Source organism: Taeniopygia guttata, chromosome 37 (assembly GCF_048771995.1).
Source record: "Taeniopygia guttata chromosome 37, bTaeGut7.mat, whole genome shotgun sequence".
In the NCBI taxonomy this organism is placed as follows: domain Eukaryota; kingdom Metazoa; phylum Chordata; class Aves; order Passeriformes; family Estrildidae; genus Taeniopygia; species Taeniopygia guttata.
In genome coordinates this window covers 4838707-4859286 of record NC_133062.1, presented here as the reverse complement: position 1 = coordinate 4859286, position 20580 = coordinate 4838707, and the positions used below count along the sequence as shown (strand labels likewise).

The 20580-nt window shown below is 54.9% G+C and overlaps 2 protein-coding genes across 2 annotated transcripts in view; one reads left to right on the top strand and one right to left on the bottom strand.

Moving 5' to 3' along the window:
* LOC140681562 (uncharacterized) overlaps positions 1-20580 on the top strand; it is a 422013-nt gene that overhangs the window by 189833 nt on the left and 211600 nt on the right. The window lies entirely within an intron of this gene.
* The window catches only part of LOC140681563 (uncharacterized), a 305451-nt gene continuing 284944 nt past the window's right edge, over positions 74-20580 (bottom strand). Inside the window, 1 exon segment of the mRNA XM_072921495.1 lies at positions 74-1647. Within this exon segment, the coding sequence (XP_072777596.1) occupies positions 461-1647 (1187 nt within the window). The 3' untranslated portion in view covers positions 74-460.

Sequence of the window (20580 nt, the reverse complement as noted above, 5' to 3'; positions counted from 1 at the left end):
AATCTGAAAGTTTTATTTGCTATCAAATACATCCCAGCCACCCAGCCCCACACAATCCTGTCCCACCTCTCCAAATCGGAATCCCGCTTCTCCCAATCTCCTCCCAAACCCATCTCATCCTGCCAGCTGTGAAATCGAGTGAGTTTGGTGTGGGATTGTTTTTTTTTGAGGTGGGAACAAACAATTTGAAGAGGGATTGAGCCTCTGTGCTTAAAATTCAGCTGTTGTCAGTGGGATGTGAGTGGTTTTGAGGTGAAAGATCGATCCCTCTTGGCTTTTGGAGCGCAGAGCGATTGAGAAGAGAAAAAAATAAAGGTCAACACTAAAGGAGAAGCAGCCAGGTGTGTTCCCAACATGGATCACAGGGAATGTGGGTCACCAGGGCTGTGCCCAATGTGGGTCCTTCAGTGGGGGATGGAGTTTAGCTCTTCTCGCACTCGGGGCACTCGCAGGGCTTCCCTTACCGGTGCCTCCATTGGTGTTTGGTCAAGTGAGAGTTCCTTGAGAATCTCTTCCCACACCGGGGACACTCGTAGGGCCTCTCCCCAGTGTGGATGCGCTGGTGCCTGAGGAGGTGGGAGTTCTGCCTGAATCCCTTCCCACAGTCAGGGCAGCGGAAGGGCCTCTCCTCCGTGTGAACCCAATAGTGCTGGAGGAGATGGGAGCTGGTCTGAAACCCCTTCCCACACTCAGAACACTCATAGGGCCTCTCCCCAGTGTGGGTTCTCTGGTGCTTGATCAGGCCAGACCTGTGTCTGAAACCCTTCCCACACTCCCCACAGTCGTAGGGCCTCTCCCCGGTGTGGATGCGGCAATGCTGGATGAGGGTGGAGTTGTCCCTGAATCCCTTCCCGCAGTCGGGGCAGCGGAAGGGCCTCTCCTCTGTGTGAATCCGATAGTGCTGGAGGAGACAGGAGCTGGTCTGAAACCCCTTCCCACACTCAGAACACTCGTAGGGCCTCTCCCCAGTGTGGATCCTCTGGTGCATGATTAGGCTGGAGCTCCGGCTGAAGCTCTTCCCACACTCCCCACACTCGTAGGGCCTCTCCCCAGTGTGGATGCGGCGATGCTGGATGAGGGTGGAGTTGTCCTTGAATCCCTTCCCGCAGTCGGGGCAGCAGAAGGGCCTCTCCTCCGTGTGAACCGGATAGTGCCGGAGGAGACAGGAGCTGGTCTGAAATCTCTTCCCACACTTGGAACACTCGTAGGGCCTCTCCCCAGTGTGGATCCTCTGGTGCTGGATCAGGCTGGAGCTCCGGCTGAAGCTCTTCCCACACTCCCCACACTCGTAGGGCCTCTCCCCAGTGTGGATGCGCCGGTGCGTGGTGAGGTTGGAGTTCTGCCTGAATCCCTTCCCGCAGTCGGGGCAGCAGAAGGGCCTCTCCTCCCTGTGAACCGGATAGTGCCGGAGGAGACAGGAGCTGGTCTGAAATCTCTTCCCACACTTGGAACACTCGTAGGGCCTCTCTCCAGTGTGGGTCCTCTGGTGCTTGATCAGGTGGGAGCTCCGGCTGAAGCCCTTCCCACACTCAGAACACTCGTAGGGTTTCTCCCCACTGTGGGTCCTCTGGTGCTGGATCAGGTTGGACCTCCACCTGAAGCTTTTCCCACACTCCGAGCACTTGTGGGGCTTCTCCCCATCATGGAGCTGCTCAGGGACCCCCAGCTCTAAGCTCTGGTTCCATCTCCGGCCCAGGGTGGGTCTTTCCCCCTCAGATCCCCGCGATCTGCGTTTGCAGCCCCTCCTCGTGCGGGATCTCCGGGGCTTTTCCTCCCCGTCGGGTTCCTGCGCTGTGGAGCCGCTCAAAACGGCCTCTTCCACCAGGTTCTGCCACGGGGATTTGTCCTCCCTGCTCTCCATCCTCAGCTCCTGCTCTAGGGGAGGAAGGACAAGGAGAGGCTCTTCCTCTTCCTCGCAGCCTCCCAGGGGCTGGGAATGGGATAATCCTGGTTTGGGGAAAACAAGGGATGAGCACGTTGAGTTTGAAGCTCCCTCTGTCCCAGTCCATCTCTAGATGTCCCTGGCCACCTGGGCTCCATAAAAACCTCCCAAACACCGAGATTCAGCCCTGAAAAAGCCTCCCAGGAGTTCCTCGTCCCTGCTGCCTCCCCTTTGCTGTTTGGGGCTCCCCCCTGTCCCAGCTGCTGGGGTCACACTTGGATTGGGGGTCCCCCTTCTCCTTGCTGCCCGCCCTCCCCAGGCTGCCGGGAGTCCCAGCAATCCCAAAAGCTCCCCCCTCTTGGCTCTCCCCATTCAGGGGTGCCGGGGCTGTTTGGGCTCCCGGGCTCCCTTCTCCCCTTCTTCCCTGCTCTGGGCCACAAGGGCTCCAAGGAGTCCCCCCAAGGGGCCTTTTCCGCTCTGCTTCGCAGTTCTTCCTTCTCCAAACATCTCCTCACAAAACCCAACCCAGGCACCCCCCAGGAGACCTGGCCCGAGCTCCCCCTCCCCGCTCACCTGCGGGATGGGGGGTGATGATCCCACAGGTGGGGGCTGCGAATTCAGGCAGGGCTGACCGCGCACTTCTCTCTGCTCTGCTCCATCCACATTTAAACCTCCTCTTCCTCTTCCTGACGCCCCTCCTCTTCCATCCCCCCTCCTCCTCCTCCTCCCTAAGCCCACCTCCCGCTCCTCCTCCATCCCTGCCCTTCTCTCCCTGCCCTTTTCCTTCCCCCTCCTCCTGCTCTCTAACCCCACCGCCTTCTGCTCCCTCATCCCTCATCTTCCATCCCCCCTCCTCCTCCCGATCCCCACCTCCAGCTCCTCCTTCATCCCTGCCCTTCCCTCCCTCCTCCTCCTCCCCCAGCAGCAGCGACACCCTCGGTTCCCGTTCCCGCAGCCTCGGCAGCCCGCGGCAGGAGCGGGGATGGAGCCGGGACAGGTCGGGATGGGCAGCGCGGGGCTCTCGGCTGCTCCCAGCCGCTGTTCCAGGGGGGAACCCGGCCCAGGCCAAAGGAGAGGCAAACTGGGGAAACTGGGGGCTGCACATCCAAACTGGGGCTGCCTGGGGACCCTGCCTGGGCACTGCCGGCCCTTGGGGCTCCTCTCAGGAGATCAGGAGGGGGGAACGCACAGAGGGCTCGGGGATGCCAGGAGTGGCAGCACTGGGAGGGACTGGTTTGTACTGGGATTGTACTGGAATCATACTGGGAGCAGCTGGGCCCATGCCAGGGCAGACTGCAGTCACCCCAAGGGAGACTGGGATCGTACTGGGATCATACTGACACAGAGTAGGAGCCTACGGGGGCAACTGAGACCATGCTGGGGGCAAATGGGATATACTGGGAGTGACTGGGAGCAGCTGTGAGCAACTGGGATCATGCTGGGAGGAACTGGGAGTCACTGGGTGCCTGCTGGGGATGACTGGAAACGACTGGGCTTATACTGGGATCATGCTGGAGGTGACTGGGATCATACTGACAGTGAGTGCCACGACGCTGAGGCTGACTGGGAGCAGTTGTGAGCAAATGGGATCGCGCTGGAAGGAACTGGGAGTGAGTGGGAATATGCTGGAAGGAACTGGGGGACACTGTGAGAGACTGGGAGGGACAGTGAGGGTGAAAGGGGCAACTGGAACCATGTGGAGCACAACTGGTTCATATTGGCACTGACTGGGAGCACACTGGCATCATCTCTGGATCATACTGGGAGGGACTGGACTAATACTGGGAGTGTCTGAGAGTGACTGGGAACACACCATGCACAGCATCCCTGTACTGGGGGTGACTGGGAGCAACTTGGAGCACTCTGGGAGCAAATGGCATCATACTGGGATTGACTGGGCTGATGTAGCTGGAGGCAACTGGGACCATACTGCGAGTGATTGGAAGTTACTGGGATTATACTGGGACCATACTGGGAGTGCTGGCATGTGACAAGGATCATACTGGAGGTTACTGGGCTCACACTGGTGATGAAAGGGAGCAACTGGGATCCCACTTTGGGCTACTGGGAGCAACTGAGAAAAACTGGGATCATGCTGCAAGCAAACTGGAGGAATTGGGAATGACTGGATGCAGGCTGGAGACAACTGGGACATACTGGGCAAGACTGAGATCATACTGGGATAACAAGCACCTTACTGGGATCACTGGGAGTGTCTGGGAATGACCACAGAGATGCTGAAGGCAACTGGGATTTACTGGGGATGTCTGTAACCTTACTGGGGTGACTGGGAACACACTGGGAACAACGGGGACCATGCTGGGGAGAACTGAGAGCGAGTGGAAGTGAGTGGGTCTACACCGGAGACAACTGGGCATGACTGGGACCATGCTGGGAGCAACTGGGATCATATGGGGAGTGATGGGGTTGATACAAGGGACAACTGGGGGCAACTGGGATCACACTGGGGAGAACATGAAGCAACTGAAAGCATGCTGGGGGCAACTGGGATCCTACTGGATCTTACTTGGAGCAACTGGGATCAGGCAGGAAGCAATTGAGGACAACTGGAGTGACTGGGAACATGGTGGGAGCAACTGGGATACACTGGGAGAGACTGAAACCACAGTGGGGGTAAATGGGAGCAACTGGAACCACAGTGGATGACAATGGGAGCAGCTGTGCCCATGCTGGATTCATACTGGGATCCTACTGGAACTGGCTGGCATCATACTGGGAATGACTGGAAGTGTGCTGGCTGTGACTGGAACCATGCTGGAGGTGACTGGGAGCAACTGGGCCCACACTGGGAGTGACAGGGAGTCATTCTGGGCAGGGCTGGAATCATACTGGGAGTGACTGGAACCATACTGGGGGGGACTGGGTGCAGCTGGGACCATCCTGGGAGCCACTGGGATTCCAGCAGGTGTGAATGGATCCTGGCTGGGGGTCACTGGGAGCTACTGGGCCCATGTTGGGAGGAAAATCTGGACACATTGGAAGCAACTGGGACCAACTGGAAGGTACTGGAACCGTGCTGAGGGGACTGAGACCACAAATGGGGAAACTGGGTTCATACTGGGAGCGACTGGGACCACACTTTGGGCAACTGCCAGAAACTGGGATCATGCTGGAGGCAACTGGGAGTAACTGGGAAAGACTGGGATCATTCTGAGGTCATCAAAACCTTACTGGGCCAACTGGAATACACTGGGAGTGTCTGTGACCATACTGGGGGGACTGGAACCACACTGGGAACAGCTGGGACCATGCTGGGGACAGCTGAGAGTGAGTGGGACCATGCTGAGTGGGACTGGGACTATTCTAGGGACACCTGGCATCATACTGGGAGGAACTGGGAACAACTGCAACTATTCTGGCAGCAACTGGGATCATACTGGGATCACAGTGGGAGCAGCTGGGTCCATGCTGGGTGAGACTGGGATGAGCCAGGTCCATGGAGGGTGACAGGAATCATACTGGGATTGACTGGGAGTGGCTTGAACAACTGGAATCATGCTGAAAGTAACTGGGAGGAAGTGGGAGGGACTGGGAGCATGCTGGGAGTGACTGGGATATACTGGGAGTCATAGGGATCATACTGGTGGTTACTGGGGTCATGTTGGCATTGACAGGGAGCAGCTGGGATCACACTGGGGGGCACTGGCATCATACTGGGAGTGACTGGGATCATACTGGGATTACAGTGGGTGCCAAGGGACCCTGACTGGGGGTTACTGGGAGCTGCCAGGCCCATGCTGGGAGCCAAATGCACACACACTGAGAGCAACTGGGAGCAACTGGGAATGACAGGAGTCATGCAGGTGACAACTGGGATGTACTGGCAGTGACTGGGATAAAACTGGGGGCAGCTGAACCATGCTGAGGTAACTGGGAGTGCCTGGCAAAGACTCTGGGAATGTTCCAGGCAACTGGGATGTACTGGGAGTACCTAAGAACATTCAGGTGGTGACTGGGACCACACTGGGAGCCACTGGGAATGTGCTGGGGGCAACTGGGACCATGCTGGGGGCAAGTGTGAGTGACTGGGGCCCTGCTGGGGGAGACTGGGATCATACTGGACTCATATTGGGATCATACTGGGAGTGACTGGGAATTTTCTAGGAGCAACTGGGAGAAGTGGGAACACACTGGAGAAAAGTGGGAGCAACTGGGACTTGCTGGGGGCAAATAGCGTCATAATGGGGAATGACTGAGAATGACTGGGCTCATACTGGGAGAAACAGGGATCCTGCAGGGAGTGAGGGGAAGTGAGCAGGGTGATACTGGGACTGACTGGGCTCATCCTGGGAGTGCCCAGGAAACTGGAAGCACACAGGGGTACGAACTGGGCACCTGCTGGGAGCAGCCCCTGGCGGCCCCGGTACCCCCGAACCCCTTTCCCGGCCATGCCGCCCCTCCAGCCCCAGCACCCCCATTGCCGGGTGCCGGCACTGCCAGGGGTCCCCCCTCTCGGGGTCCCCGCTGGGGCTCCTGGGGCTCTCCTCTCTCTGCGCTCCCGCCCAGGGAAGCCGCGGCTCTCCCGGGGCTCCCCAAATCCGGGGTCCCCCCGCCGCTCCCGCCGCTCCCGCGCGGTCCCCACGCGGCCCCGGCAGAGCTCGGAGGGCCCGGCCGGGAAGCCCAACCCGCACCGCGGGGGGACCCGCATCCCCCCGGCCCCGCCGGGGCTCTGCCGCCACCCGCACCGGGACCCCCCAGAAACACCTCCCTGGGACCCCCGATGTCCCCCCGAGGGCAGCTGCGGCTCGGCCTTGGAGCCCCGCCAGCTCCAAACATCCCCCCAAAAACCCCAAACCCAGGAAGCCCCGGGATATTTGGGGCCAGCTCCCCCTCCCCGGGCACCTGCGGGATGGGGGCGACGCTCCCGGGGTGCTGCGAGTTCAGGCGGAGCCGGAGCCCCGCGGTTCATCCTCCCCGCTCCTCCTGCTGCTCCCGCTGCCGCTCCGCCTCTTCCTCCCTCCTCCTCCTCCTCCTCCCCGCAGCCGCGGGAGGGGCGGGGATGGAGCCGGGACAGGTCGGAACGCAGAGAGGGGTGGGGGGATGCCAGGAGTGACTGGGCTGTACTGGGATCATACTGGGAGCAGCTCCTGGGTGACTGATCCTACTGGGATCATACTGGGATCATACTGGGAGTGAGGAGGAGCAGCGCGGTGGCTCCAGCGCTGGGGCTGCGGGCGCTCCTGGCGGGCGAGGGGGAGTGGGACCCCGGCACCGGGACCCTGAATCGCCATTGCCGGCACCGGGACCCCCCCTGCTCCCCTTATCCTGCACAGGGACCCCCCTGAATCCCCCATTTCCGGACATCAGGACCCTCTGCTCCCCTTTTCCCTGCTCCCAGCCTCTAGATTTCCTGTGTGCCTGATCCTGGAACGCCTTGGACCACCTTGGACCCCCATTGTTGCCTTTCCCAGCCCCCAGCCCCACCTTTGTGCAAAGCCAGAGACCCTCTGAACTCCCCCTTCCCAAACACCCCGGGTGTTCCCACCCTGGTACCCCTTTTTGGGAAACCCTGGACTCCCCTTTCCTGGGCTCAAGGACCCCTGGAACTCCCTTCTACCTCTCCATCCCTGCCCCCCCATTTCCGTGACCCTGAGACCCCCCTGCGCCCCCATTCCTGAGAACCAAGACACCCTTTTACCCCTTTGCCCAGCACTGAGACCCCCCTGCACCCCCTTATCCGGCACCAACTCAACATGTTCCCATCCCACACCTCTCCCAGCCCCCAGTCCCACCCTTTTCCCTGACCTGGGACCCCTGGGCCCCCATTCCTGCCTTTCCCAGCTCCCAGCTCCTCCTTTCCTCACACTCAGGAGCCCTGGCACCCCCTTTCCTGGGCACAGGATTCCCTGGACACCCCATCCCAGCTCTCCCAGTCCCTGCACCCCCTTTCCTTGGCTCTGAGCCCCTGAACCTCCTTCCCAGCTCTGCCATCTCTTCATGTCCCCCCTTTCCTTGGCCTGTGGACCCCCTGGAACCCCAAACTCTCACTTTCAGCCCCCTCAGCTCCCCCAAATCTCTGTGTCCCCCCAGTTCTCCACTCCCTGCAGTTCCTGGAAGTGGTGCTGTCAGAGCCCAGCCTGGGGGTCCCCCAGTCCTTGATTGTGGGGGACGTGGACGGGACCCCCTGCGAGCGCTGCGGCAGCGAGCGGGGCCGGATGGAGGCACAGACACCGGGGATGGGGGCGGGAGCTGAGCTGGGATATTGGGACAGCCAGAGCTGGGATATTGGGATAGCCAGAGCTGGGATATTGGGATAGCCAGAGCTGGGATATTGGGACAGCCAGAGCTGGGATACTGGGATAGCCAGAGCTGGGATATTGGGATAGCCAGAGCTGGGATATTGGGATAGCCAGAGCTGGGATACTGGGATAGCCAGACCCTGCTCAAGGACAGGATTTCATCTCCTTCCAGCTGGAATACGGGAGCTTTGCAGTGTCCAACACTGCCGTCTGGATATCCCAGAGGTGCTGGGAACACAAAGGGATCATGGTGGAGCAGATGAAGCATTACCTGGGACACACCTGTGTGGAAAGGCCCCCAAAATACATCAGATATGGTTGGGAGGCTCTGGAGCACAAAGGTGGGTGTGGGAAGGGAAGGGCAATTCCTATGGGAATGGGGGATTCAGGAATGGGGGACTTGGGAATGCAGGAATTGCCATGGAATTTCCATGGCCAGATCTCACTCTCATCCCAGTCAGGTGAGAATTCCATGGATGGACCTACTCCCTAACCCACTGCCATGGGAATTCCATGGGGAAATGATTGGAATTGATGACCAATCCAATGAGAGCAGTGCAATAAGAAGTAATCCCTGCTGGGATTCCATGGGACATCCATCCCAGAGCAGTGCAATGAGAAGTATTCCCTGTGGGGATTCCATGGGACATTGATCCCAATCCTTTGCCCAGGCCGTCTCTGCTGTGCCCGTAGCTGCACCAGGGGAGTGCCCTGTCCCTGCCCTGAGCCCAGCACGAGCCTTTCCTTGGGTGTTCCATGCCCTGCCCGGGGCAGGAGGGCACTGCCGGAGCGGCTTTGGTGGCCCCGGGCACCCGGCTGGGCTGCAGCCACTGCAGGGGCTCCTGGGGAATGTTCCAGAGCAGAGCTGAAAGCAAACAACAGTTTCTGGAGGGGATTCTGCCCCTGGGCCTGTGCTGGGAGCCCAAGGGCAACAGCCCAAAGTGCTGGGGCTCAGTGTCCCTTGGCCAGGCCGTGTTCCCTGGCTGTGCCCTGTCCCTCAGCTATGCCCTGTCCCTCAGCTCTGTGGGGCCAGGTGTGGCAGCAGGACCTGGGGCAGCCCTGGGGGAGAACAACCCTGAGCCCCAGCTGGGCCAGTTCCCCCAGCTCCCCCCAGGCCACTCCCAGCATGGGCCCTGTGGCTCCCAGTCACCCCCAGTATGGTCCCACTCACTTCCAGTTACACTCAGTGTGATCCCAGTATCATCCCGGTCACTCCCAGTGTGATCCCAGCATGATCCCAGCATGTTCCCAGGTGTTCCCATTCACCCCTATAATAGTTCCAGGCACTCCCAGTATGGTTCCAGTCCTTCCCAGTATGATCCCAGTATGAACCCAGTCACTCTCATTACAGTACCATTTGCCCCCAGTAAGGTCCCAGTCACTCCAAGTCACCCAGTATGATTCCAGTCACTCCCAGTATGATTCCAGTCACTCCCAGATAGTCCCAGTATTATTGCAGTAACTTCCTTTATGGTTCCTCTGTGATCCCAGTCACTCCTGGTTAATGCAGCCTGGGGTCCCAGGGGTCCATCTGACCCCCGGGCTGCCGCTGCCGTGGGTGTCCGGATAGCGCTGCGCTGTCAGGCTCAGCCTGTCTGGGTCCCTCGGCTCAGCTCCCAGCCACAGGCAACTTAGCGAGCACCTCTGGGGTGATTTCAGCTCTGTGAGTTCAGCTCTCAGTGATTTAGTTCTGTGCTCACAAGTGCCTCTGGCAGACACACAGGGATAGAGAGAGGAAAAGGCTGTATGCGGTTCCACAGCGATGTCCTTTATTGCCAGCTCCTCTGAAGGGATGCAGTGACAGTTCTTCTGCCAAACTGGGCAGAAATGGGTGTTTATATGGGGTACTGGGGTGTTGGAAATCGTCCAGTCGCCAGGTTTGAGGAGAATATGACCTATAGCCTTACAGAGAGATAAGAAGGGTCTGAATGCAGAAGAGGGGCTTCTTTGGTCCAGTCACCGTGACTTAGGCATTTCTTATCTTAGGTGAGTGACCGCCAGGGAGGCCTTGCAGGGCCTCTGACTGCTGCAACTCCACTTTCTGTATTTAGTAAAAAGGCGTGCCCTATAGTTCTTTTAAAACAGAGGACAAGGCATGGGAACATAGTTAACACAATGACAATTACAATGAAAATCCACAAAATTCCCTTAACCAAAGATGCAACCCATCCCATTAATCCCCATTGACCGAAAAGGTCATTGACCCAGTCTGGGTTGTTTTCTTCTTTTAAGTCTTTCACAAGTTCCTTCAGTTTCTGGATGTTTGCGTGGATGGATTCCGAGCGTGAAGGGAGATTGATGCAACGCATCCCTTCAAAGTCTTGGCAGCTATGTCCGTGGGCTAGCAGTAGGAAGTCAATCACTGCTCGATTTTGAAGTGATGCATGTCTCGTGGTTTCTTCTTCCTTTAAAAGATCGCTTAGGGTGGCAGAGGTAGCGTTGGCTTGCTTACTGAGACAGCACCCTAAGTGATTTATTTCACCAAGGGCTTTAGATGCAGCTACCCAGGGTAGGAAGAGGGAGACTGCAATCTTTTTTGGTTTGTTCCATCATATAATTTTGGATCACAACTTTAATCAACTTCCATGTAGGATCTTTTGTAGCGTTTTCATTCGCTTTCTTTTTTCCAATTATGTAACAAGGTAATATTTGGAGTGAGGGTAGAAACTTTTCCAAGGCTACAGGAACCTCCTGAAGATGGGAGGGGGAGGGGATCCCAGCCCATACTCTGTCACCACAGATGAGAAACGTTCCCTTGGGTAATACTTTGGGGTGGAGAGAGGATACAGAGATCACCCGAGCGGTGTAAGTGCACTAATCCAGATAGTTATAGGCTTTACTAATGGGTGATCTGTCTTTTCTTTATGTTTTTTTTTGTCGAGTCAGTTTCTGGCCAATTGTTCTTTGGACGTCTAAAGTAAAATTTGACACAGTATGTTGCCTTGAACGACCCCAACAGGTCCAATTCTTTGGGTTCCTCTTGAGCATTGGGCAACATTTTTGTCCACTCGTCCCAAGTATCTGCCAGGTTGGGTCTCTCACCTGTGGTGTGGAGGAGCTCTGAATTACAGACGGAAGAATCCCTACCAAACATGTGGAAAGTGGGTTACCAATGCTTCCCATGGATAAACATGTCATGGTTTGACGCTGGCACAATGCCAGCGCCCCATGAAAATACAACTTACCAATCAAATGCTGTGAAATGTGATCAAGAACAGAGCAAAGCAGGCCAAACTTAATAACAAAGGAAAATCTTTATTACACTACTACTACTACTACTATAAAAGGAAAAGAAAGGAAAGAAAAAAAACACACAAAATTCGAAATGAAAACCTTCCAAAACATTTCTCCTCCCTCCACCCAACTCCACCAAACCCCAGCGAGACCCATTTGGATCCTTAATCAAGTTTTCACCCTTCAATATAATCAATACTGAGTCCATCGGGGAAGAGAGGAGTCCCCCTTGCACCATAGACCCTCGGGAAACACAGCTGCCACCTCTTGTGTTTCCAATGTCACACGTGGCACCGCCCAGACACACCGGCCAGTGTGACACTCTCCTCTCCATGTCACAGTGCTCTCACCACCGTGCATGGACAGAGACTGCTTATAGGGCCCCTTTAAGGATGCTTTGCTAAGGACCACCAGGAACAACAGTCCAGTATCACAATTCGGGACTAGAGTCCCCCCCATTTTCCCCTGGGGCCGAGGGTCCAAAAGACAGAGATCGCCTTCTCTTCTTCTCTGAAGATGGAGGGCATCCTCACACCCTCCTCAGCTCTCTCTCTGTCCACTCCAAAACTGGTAGTTGCTGAAGAAGGTCTCTTGGCTCACCAATGCATCCCCCTAAAATGCAGTCCCTCTTGAAAGAAAGAGTGGTTCAGTCTATGGTAAACAAGCAGAGTCCAGCCAAAAGCCACTCTATCATCTCCCCCCAACCTTCTTCTCTGAACATCTGAGGTTTCAGGCTGTCTCTCTTTTCTTCAAATTCAGGAGGAGTAATATTTCATAAAGCCTTCATTTCACAGGAAAGGGTTAAAATTCCCGGACTCCCCGGATGGCTGCAATCTCAGCCCAGGACTCTTTCTCTAGTCTCCCACGCTGGGCATCTTCCCCTCCCCCCTCCTTCTCCTCCGCCGGCAAACTCCTAGGTGCTGCTGGCTCTCTATCTCTTTTCCCTCTGGCTTAGGGGAGGGGGAACAAAAACATCCCAGATGTTCTCCACCCTTCCATCCGCAGGAGCTGGCCCAGCTTGGTTCCCGATCCTTCATCTCCTTGGCCTACCTCTGCAGGCCGCATGGCTCCCCTCCCCCACCCAGCCCGGGCTGGGCAGGGGAGGTCCGTACCATGCAGTGACCGGAACCAAAGAAGGACGAGTCCTCCTGGGAATTCCGCTTTTAACCCCTCTGTGTTCTCAGAGGCGTGTCCACCTTCAATTTGGTCACCCCAAGTGTCAGTATCTAAACCTGACCCCTGACTGGATGGACCTCTTCCTTCCAAAAAAAAATTCTCTTCCCGTGTCAAACCATGACAATGAGCTACGACAACCATGGGTGAAGTTATGAAGGCTGGCAGTGAAATGTCACTCTAAGATTTTCTCCACTTGGCTTTTGGCTCTTCCATAAGGACTTTGCCTTCAAGGGCAGGAACATCTTTTCCTGGCTGGGAACTGGAATTCCAACCCCTGGGAGTGTGTGCCATGGATCCCAGAGGGGCATTCCTGAGGCTCCCAGGGTGCTGCTCCTGCCGTGCCTCCCAAGGAGCTGTGCAGGGCAGGGGACAAGGTGCAGCAGCTGTGTTGGTGCTGCAGTGTCACAACAGCCCCTGGTTCCAGGAGTTTCCACACTGCCAACAGCAGTTCCTGGGTCCCATGATGCCCTGCTGTGTCCCCATGGATATTTGGTGGCATGAAGTTCTTCGGTGTCACAATGGCCACCTGGCTCCATGAGCTTCCGCAGTGTCCAAATGGCCTCCTTGGATGGGCAGTGTCACCATGGACCATTGGCTCCATGCAGCCCCGCTGGGTCACCGTGGACTCCTTGGTTCCATGAGGTTCTGGGGGTGTCTCCATAGTCTCCTTGGATCCACAGTGTCACAATGGACCACTGGATCCACGTGGCCCTGCTGTGTCACCATGGCCCCTTGGTTACGTGGGACCCCAGGGTCACAATTGACTCCTTGCTTCCACATCACCCCCTCAGTGCCAAAATGGCCCCTTCGTTCCATGGGGGACACAAAAGATTTATAGAAATATTGAGCAAATCCTGCTGAACACACCTGGGAACACCTGTTTGCATTCCAGAGGGAGGTTAAAGGTGAGGATGGCACCAGCAGCTTCCATCTGAAACAGAGATCCAGGGAAAGGAGTGGGACAGAGAATTCAACTGGGAGACTCAGAGAATTCTGCTTCCAGAGATCATTTCTGGTCACACTGTTCCTTGTAGAAAGGTGACACCATTCCAGGCAGCCTGTACTGAGCAGGTGGCTCCTGAGTGGGGTTTGTTGTTTAGGAAACCTGCTCAGGCTTTTCCATTCTTTCTTTCCCAAGAGGAAAACTTCTCCTGGGCCTGTGTGCAGGCAGAGCCCTGAGGAGAGCAAGTGGGACACGGTGCAATGGGCTGGGACATGGAGCTGCAGAGCTCAGGGACAAGGTTCTGCTGCAGGACACAGGGATGTCAGTGCCCGGTGGGCGATGTCAGACATGGTGAGGCTGGGGGTGAGGAGCAGCTTGTCCAAACAGGGTCAGCCCTCAGGGGGCTCATTCTTCTACATGTCCAGACCTCCTAAGGAGAACTTCAGTGTCAAGATCACCTGGGGAATGCTTCTATCAGCTCTTCTCTGAACTGGAAAATAAAAAAATACTCACTTGATTAAAGAAAAAAAGGTCATGAGGTGTACTTTGAATTCTTCCTCCTTAAAGGAACTCCAAACAGACTCCAGTAAGCTGCACAAGCCCTGGAGAGCTGAAGACAATTGAAGGAAGATAAATTCTTCCTCCAAGGGTTTTCTGTATTTTAATGATCCCCATGGTGGATTTGAGCCCCTGTCCAGGACCCTCAGGCACTGAGAGAAGGGTGAAGAAACTGCTCAAGGAGTCAGGAGCAAAACTCCAAGTCCCTTGGAGCATCACTGAGCCCCAGTGAGGGCAGGGACTGCCAAAGGCTCCCCAGGGACTGGTGAGAGCAGATCCTTGAGGCCAGGATTGCAGGGAGCCCAAGGCTCAGAGCAGGGAACTGCAATGCTGAGCAAGGCCTGGGCTGGCTGGGGGAAGCAGAAAGGCCAAGCCCTGAGCCCAGCCTGGCACAGCAGGGCCTGTCCCTCACGAGTGGCTCGGGGCTGTTTGTGGGGCAGGGGGATGTGAGGGGCAGCAAGGACAAATGTCACAAACCTGTGTGACCCTGCAGATCCTCATGGAACCAAGGGGCCAGGGTGACACTGTCCTGCCTCATGGAATCAAGGAGACCATTGTGAACATGAGGGCCCCAAGGAACCAAGGGTCCATGGTGACCTTGTGCAGCCGCAGTGTCACAGAGGAGCCGCTGTGACACATCGAGGGCACACGGAGCCCAGGGGCCATTGTGACACATCAGGGCTTTGTGGAACCACGAAGCCATTGTGACATTGCAAGGCCTCATGGAATCACGGGGCCATTGTGACACTGCAGAAGTAAAGGGAACATTGTGACACTCCAGGGCCTGATGGAACCAAGGAGACCATTGTGACACTGTGGGGTTCATGGAACCAAGGGAACATGGAACAGGTCTGGCTGGCTGGGCCTCCTGGGGACCACCTGACAGGTCTGGCTTACCTTGGCATGTCAAGGGATACTTTCATCTGCCCCTGAAGCCCTGGGGCTCTGGGCTTTCCTTCCTATGGGAGAGAACTGTCCTTCTCCTCCAGGGGCCTATGGCCAAAAGTGGGATTCCTTCTGCAAATTTTCTTAACTGCAAAGATTGTTTCCAGATTAAATCTACCAGGAGAGACAGGTCTGGCAGGCTTGGCCACTCAGGGGCCACCTCTCATCTTCCTTTCAAACACTGGAACCATGTGCTTTTCTTTCTTATGGGAAAAAAACATCCATCTCTACCAGGCACCCATGGCCAAAATTGGGGATCTGCCTTCAGAATTCCCTATATCCAAGGATAGCTCCCAGACAAAAGCTGCCAGGACTGACAAGTCTGGCTGGCCTTGGCTTCCTGAGGGCTGGCACGCATCTGCCTCTGAAACACTGGGGCTCTGTGCTTTCCTTCCTAATAAAAAGAACTCTTCTTCCTGTTCAGGCACCCACAGCCAAAACTGAGATTCCACCTCCAAAATGCCCTGTGTCCAAGGATAGCCCCTAGACAAAAGGTGCCAGGAGAGTCAGGTCTGGCTGGCTCGGCCTAAGGGTGGCCACCTCTCATCTTCTTCCAGAACACTTGGATTTTGTGTTTTTCATTTCTATAGGAAAAAACCTTCCATCCTGACCAGGCACCCATGGCCAAAACTGGGATTCCACCTCTAAAACTCTGTACATCCAAGGATTGCTCCCAAGTGAAAGCTGCCAGGACAGACAGGTCTGGCTGCCCTTGGCCTCTTGGGAGCTGCCTCTCACTTGCCTCGAAACACTGGGGCTCTGTGCCTTCCTTCCAATGGAAGCGAACCTTCTTTCTTCTCAAGGGGTCCATGGTCAAAATTGAAATTCCTCCTCCCAAATTCCATATGATAAAAGCTGCCAGGACAAACAGGTCTGGTTGGTTCAGACTCTCAGGAGCCACCTCTCTCCTCGTCTGTTTTGAAACACAAGGTCTGTGCTTTCCTTCCTATGGAAAAGGACCATCCTTCTTATCTACACAGAAATGGCTGAAATTTGGGTTCCACCTCCAAAATTCCCTATATCCAAGGGTTGCTCCCAGCCAAAATCTGCCAGTACCATCAACTCTGGCTGCCCCTTGCCACACTGGGGCTCGGCTCTTTCCTTCCCATGGAGATCACTGTGACACCGTGGGCACCTCATGGAACCAAGGGGATCATTGTGGCACCACTGGAGCCCATGGAACCAAGGGGCCATGGTGACACCGCGGGGCTTCATGGACCCAGAGACCATTATGACTCTGTGGGGCCTGATGGAACCATGGAGACCATTCCGACCCTTCAGGGCCTGGTGTCACCAAGGGGGCATTGTGACACCTCAGGGCCTCCTGGAAGCAAGGGATCATTGGGACACTGAGGGGCCCCATGGAACCGAGGGAACATGGAACAGGTCTGGCTGGCTTGGCCTGCCAGGGGCCACCTGACAGGTCTGGCTGATGTTGGGATGTCAATGCCTGCCTCTCATCAGCTCCTGGAGCAATGGGGCTCTGTGCTCTCCTTTGTATGGAAAAGAACCATCTGTCTTTTCTGATGCCCCTTGCCAAAACTGACACTCTGCCTAAAAAATTTCCTATATTCAAGGGTATCTCTAAGAACAGAATCTGGCAGCTCAGGCTGGCCTTGTCCTCTGGTGGTAACCTCTCATTTGCCCCTAAAACAGTGGGGCTCTGTTCCTTCATTCCTATGGAAAAGAACTGGTCTTCATGTCCAGGAACCATGGCCAAAATTAGAATTGGCCACTGAGCCCAGCTGGGCTCACGGAACCATCTGCAGCCTCAGGCAGATATTGACTCTTCCAGTGCTGCCATCCTCCCTCCAGTGAGAGAAAAGGACACAGGGCAGGCACACAGAGGAGCAACATGAAGACACCGAGGTCAGTGAAGAGGAAGTTGAGTCCCAGATGGGAGGGATGAGGAGATGCCCCCTTGATCTTGGGGCTGAAATCCTCTGCTAAAGCTATGGAGAAGGATGTCATTGATACATCAGACTCTCTTTTTCCCCATAAGCCATTGAAAAGTATGGGGAGATGACTTGTTTCAGCAAAGGCCTCCATGTAAAAGTAAGCAAATGTTGAAGTAGCTTAGATCCCATGAGAAGTTTGAACAGAGAAAGAGAGCAGAGTGATGAGACCCTGTGCCCTCAGGGAGAGAAGAAGACCTCTGTTCCCAGAGATGATTTCAGAAGCAGTTGAAGAGAACCTCTGGTCTTGAACAACTCATCTTTAAACTAATACCCCAGAAGCTGACATGGCCCATAAACACAGCTGTGGGAAAAGCTGTGAAAAAATGGCAGGGATTTCACTATTACACTTTTTCCGAGTGGCTTCTATTCATGGAACTTGAGAACCACAAGAGAACTGTTTCCTTATGGAGAAGTCTCCATAGCAAGAAAAAGAGACTCCTCTCCCTAAGTGAAGTGAAGAAGGACTATTCTAGAGGTGGTAAACTGACTGAAAATTTTAGGTTTTGTCTCCTTACATTGTCAATAAGGAAGAAAAGGTTGTGGCGAGAAGAGTGTTCTGAAAGTTTTGTGCTGATTCTTATTGCTCTTTCTTTTAGTTACTGCTAATAAACTTTTCTTTATGCTGTTTTAAAGTTTTGATCCCACTTTCCCTTTCTCCTTATCCTACATCACAACAGGAAATTAGTAACTATATTCTAGTGAGTGCAATGGTAATTAGACAGCACTGAACCCACCACACTAATTGATGCATTGCCCAAAAAATCTCAAAATGGTGAACCAAAACCACTACAGAAACTTCCTGATGAACGGCAGGAGAGCAGAGAGAAATCATGGCAGAGCCATGGTTTGTCAGAACTTGTTGATCCTAATGAGCCCCATGGTGCAATTTGGAGCTGAGCCCTGGAACCTCAGGGCCTGAGAGGAGATTGCACAAAACTTTCCAGGAGTTAAAATCAAGAGCAAACACCCAAAATGTCTCAATGCATTAATAGATCCCACTAAGGTCCATCCCCAACAAAGGCTCCTTATGGACTCTTTGGAGGAGAGAACTGGAGACCAGGATTGCACAAAAACCTCTCAGAGACTCAAAATGGCACAAAAACCTCTCAGTGTGGAAAAGAAAATCCAAAGTACGTGAAAAAAGTTGAGTATCTCAAAGTATTAATGAGCTCCACTGAGTGTCAGTACAAAGCTCTCAAGGGACTCCTTAAAGCAGATAATTGGGGTCGTGATTGCACAAACCTCACACAGAGTCTGGTTTAAAAGGGAAACACCAAGTGCCTTAAAGGAACTGAAGTACCTTGAAGCATTAATGAGCCCCACTGAGTGTGGTTCCTGACAAAGCCTCTCCAGGGACTCATTAAAGCAGATAATTGGAGGCCAGGATTGCAGAAACCTCTCAGAGACTGCAAGGCAAAAGCCAAACCCAAAGTCCTTTGAAAAACCTGCAGTCCCTGGGAGCATAAAGGAGCCCCCAGGGCCATTCCTGACCAAGGCTCCCCAGGGACTCCTTCCAGCAGATCCTTGAGGCCACTGGGATGTGGGCTGGGGGGGATGCTGAGGGCAGGACCAGGGGGTGACAGTGCCCAGCCTGGCTGGGGCTGTGCCAGGAGGCCCCAGGGCCTCAGGACAAGGTGTCTCCTCACAGCCCTTGGTGGCACAGACCCTGCTGTGCCCCAGGGCACCAAGACTTGGCTTCTCTTTGTCCCCACCTGTCATCAGTGCCTCCAGCTCTCTGCTCTGCCTGGGGCCTGGGGACACTTTCTCAGTCGTGTCCCTCAGTGGGACCCATTAAAAGTCCAAGGAACTTTGGAGTTGGATTCTGACTTGGAGTTCTGGAGAGGTTTCTGCAGCTCCCTCTCAGGGCCTGATGTTCAGGGCCTGAGCACAAAGCCCCAGAGGGTCATTAAAGTCCTTGTGCTGTGTCTGTGCTGCTGAGCTGGGCCGGGCTCCTGGCACAGAGGGTGATCCTGGTAACCAAGGAGAGCTTCAAAAGCACATTTCTCTTGCTGAGCAGCTCTTCTCCCAGCCCAGCAGGGCTGGGGCACTGCCTGCAGCCAGCCCGGGCACAGCACAGAGGCACAGAGAGCTTCAATCAGTCAGGGCTGGGAAGGGGCTGAGAAGTGCCTGGGGTAGAATCACTGCCAGCCCTTGGCACAGGAACCTCTGGCTGCAGGACAATGCAGCTGCAGCTCCTGGAGAGATCTCCTAAAGCTGGAACATCCCAATGCCCACAGACCCTGTGAGTGCATTCTCTGCTCATCTCCTGTGCAGAGCAGCCAGGGGTGCCCAGGGCTGTCCTGCAGAGCAGGGTCCTGCAGCCCAGGGCGCTGTGCTGGGCCAGGGACTCTGCTGCCTGCCAGGGACAGCTCTCAGCCGGCCCTGGAGCTGCTCCCAGCGCTGGCCAGGAGCTGTGGGGGGAAGGAGCCGCCCTGAGCAGGGCAGGTGCTGCTGCTGAGAGGGGCTGGGTGGGGCAGGGCTGCTCCCAGCTCCAGACCAGCCTGGGCACAGCTCCGGAGGGCACTTCCCAAAGAAGGTAAGCCTGGGATTGCTGTAAAGGTCAGGAGCTTTCCTGAGATTGTTTTCAATTTCCTGCTTGGAGCTGGATGGGAAAGTTGGGGTGATGACATGAAGAATTTTGCTTTTTATACATTTTTCATATATCCGTAGGTCCATAAATTACTAATATGTAATTATAAATTTATAATCCTTACCTAACTCTATTAAACTCTTAATGAACTCTACTTAACTACTATTATATACTTAATGTAATTATAATCCTTAATTAACTCTAATATGTTTCCTTACTTTTCTCTTAGATTTTAGAACAATAACCTGTCTAAAAACATTTTTTAAATGCTATATAGTCTTATTATCAGGGAAAGAACCCACAAGAAGACCATTTCGGTTTTTAAATGTGAGCAGTGATAAGAAAACCTGGGGCAAAAAAGCCCTTGGACCTACTCCAATGGTTTGAGCCAGGGGTGTGTAACTGGGGCAACTGAAACTCCTATAGGGTGTCCCTGTTAAATATACTAATTAATTAACCTTAATGAATTGTTGAAATCATGGGCTGGGTGTTCCCCATCCCCACTGGGACACCTGGAAGCTTCCAATAAAGGTCTGATTTTTACTTTACTGTTCTAACACTGTTGCAAGGGGTTTTTTTCTCTTTTGATTATAGACAACAGGGGGATGAGAGAAGCAGAACAGGAATTGTAATCCCAGAAGGACAGAACATTCTGAGTTGAAAGGGCCACATGGGATCATCAAAGGAATGTTTGAACATTTACAGAGACTCCAGAACTGTGACTTTGGGTGGTCAGTCTCTCTGCTGGGAGCCTCCCAAAGGGCCTTCAGCCACTCCTCAGCCCTGGACAGCAGCAGCATCACCTCTGCAGGGCCCAGCAGGGCTCTCCTGAGCTGCCCTTGCCCAGCTGCACACAGAGCCTGCCCCAGCCAGGGCCCTGCACACAGGCAGGTTTCTGTAGGGCCAGGCCGAGGGCACACAGGGTGGGATGGGCTCTGTGAGCGCTGGCAGGGACAAGGCACCTCTCAGGAGGGGATGTCCAGGCCCAGGGAGATGCTCAGGGAAGCAGAGGGGGCTGAACAGGGCAGTGCTGG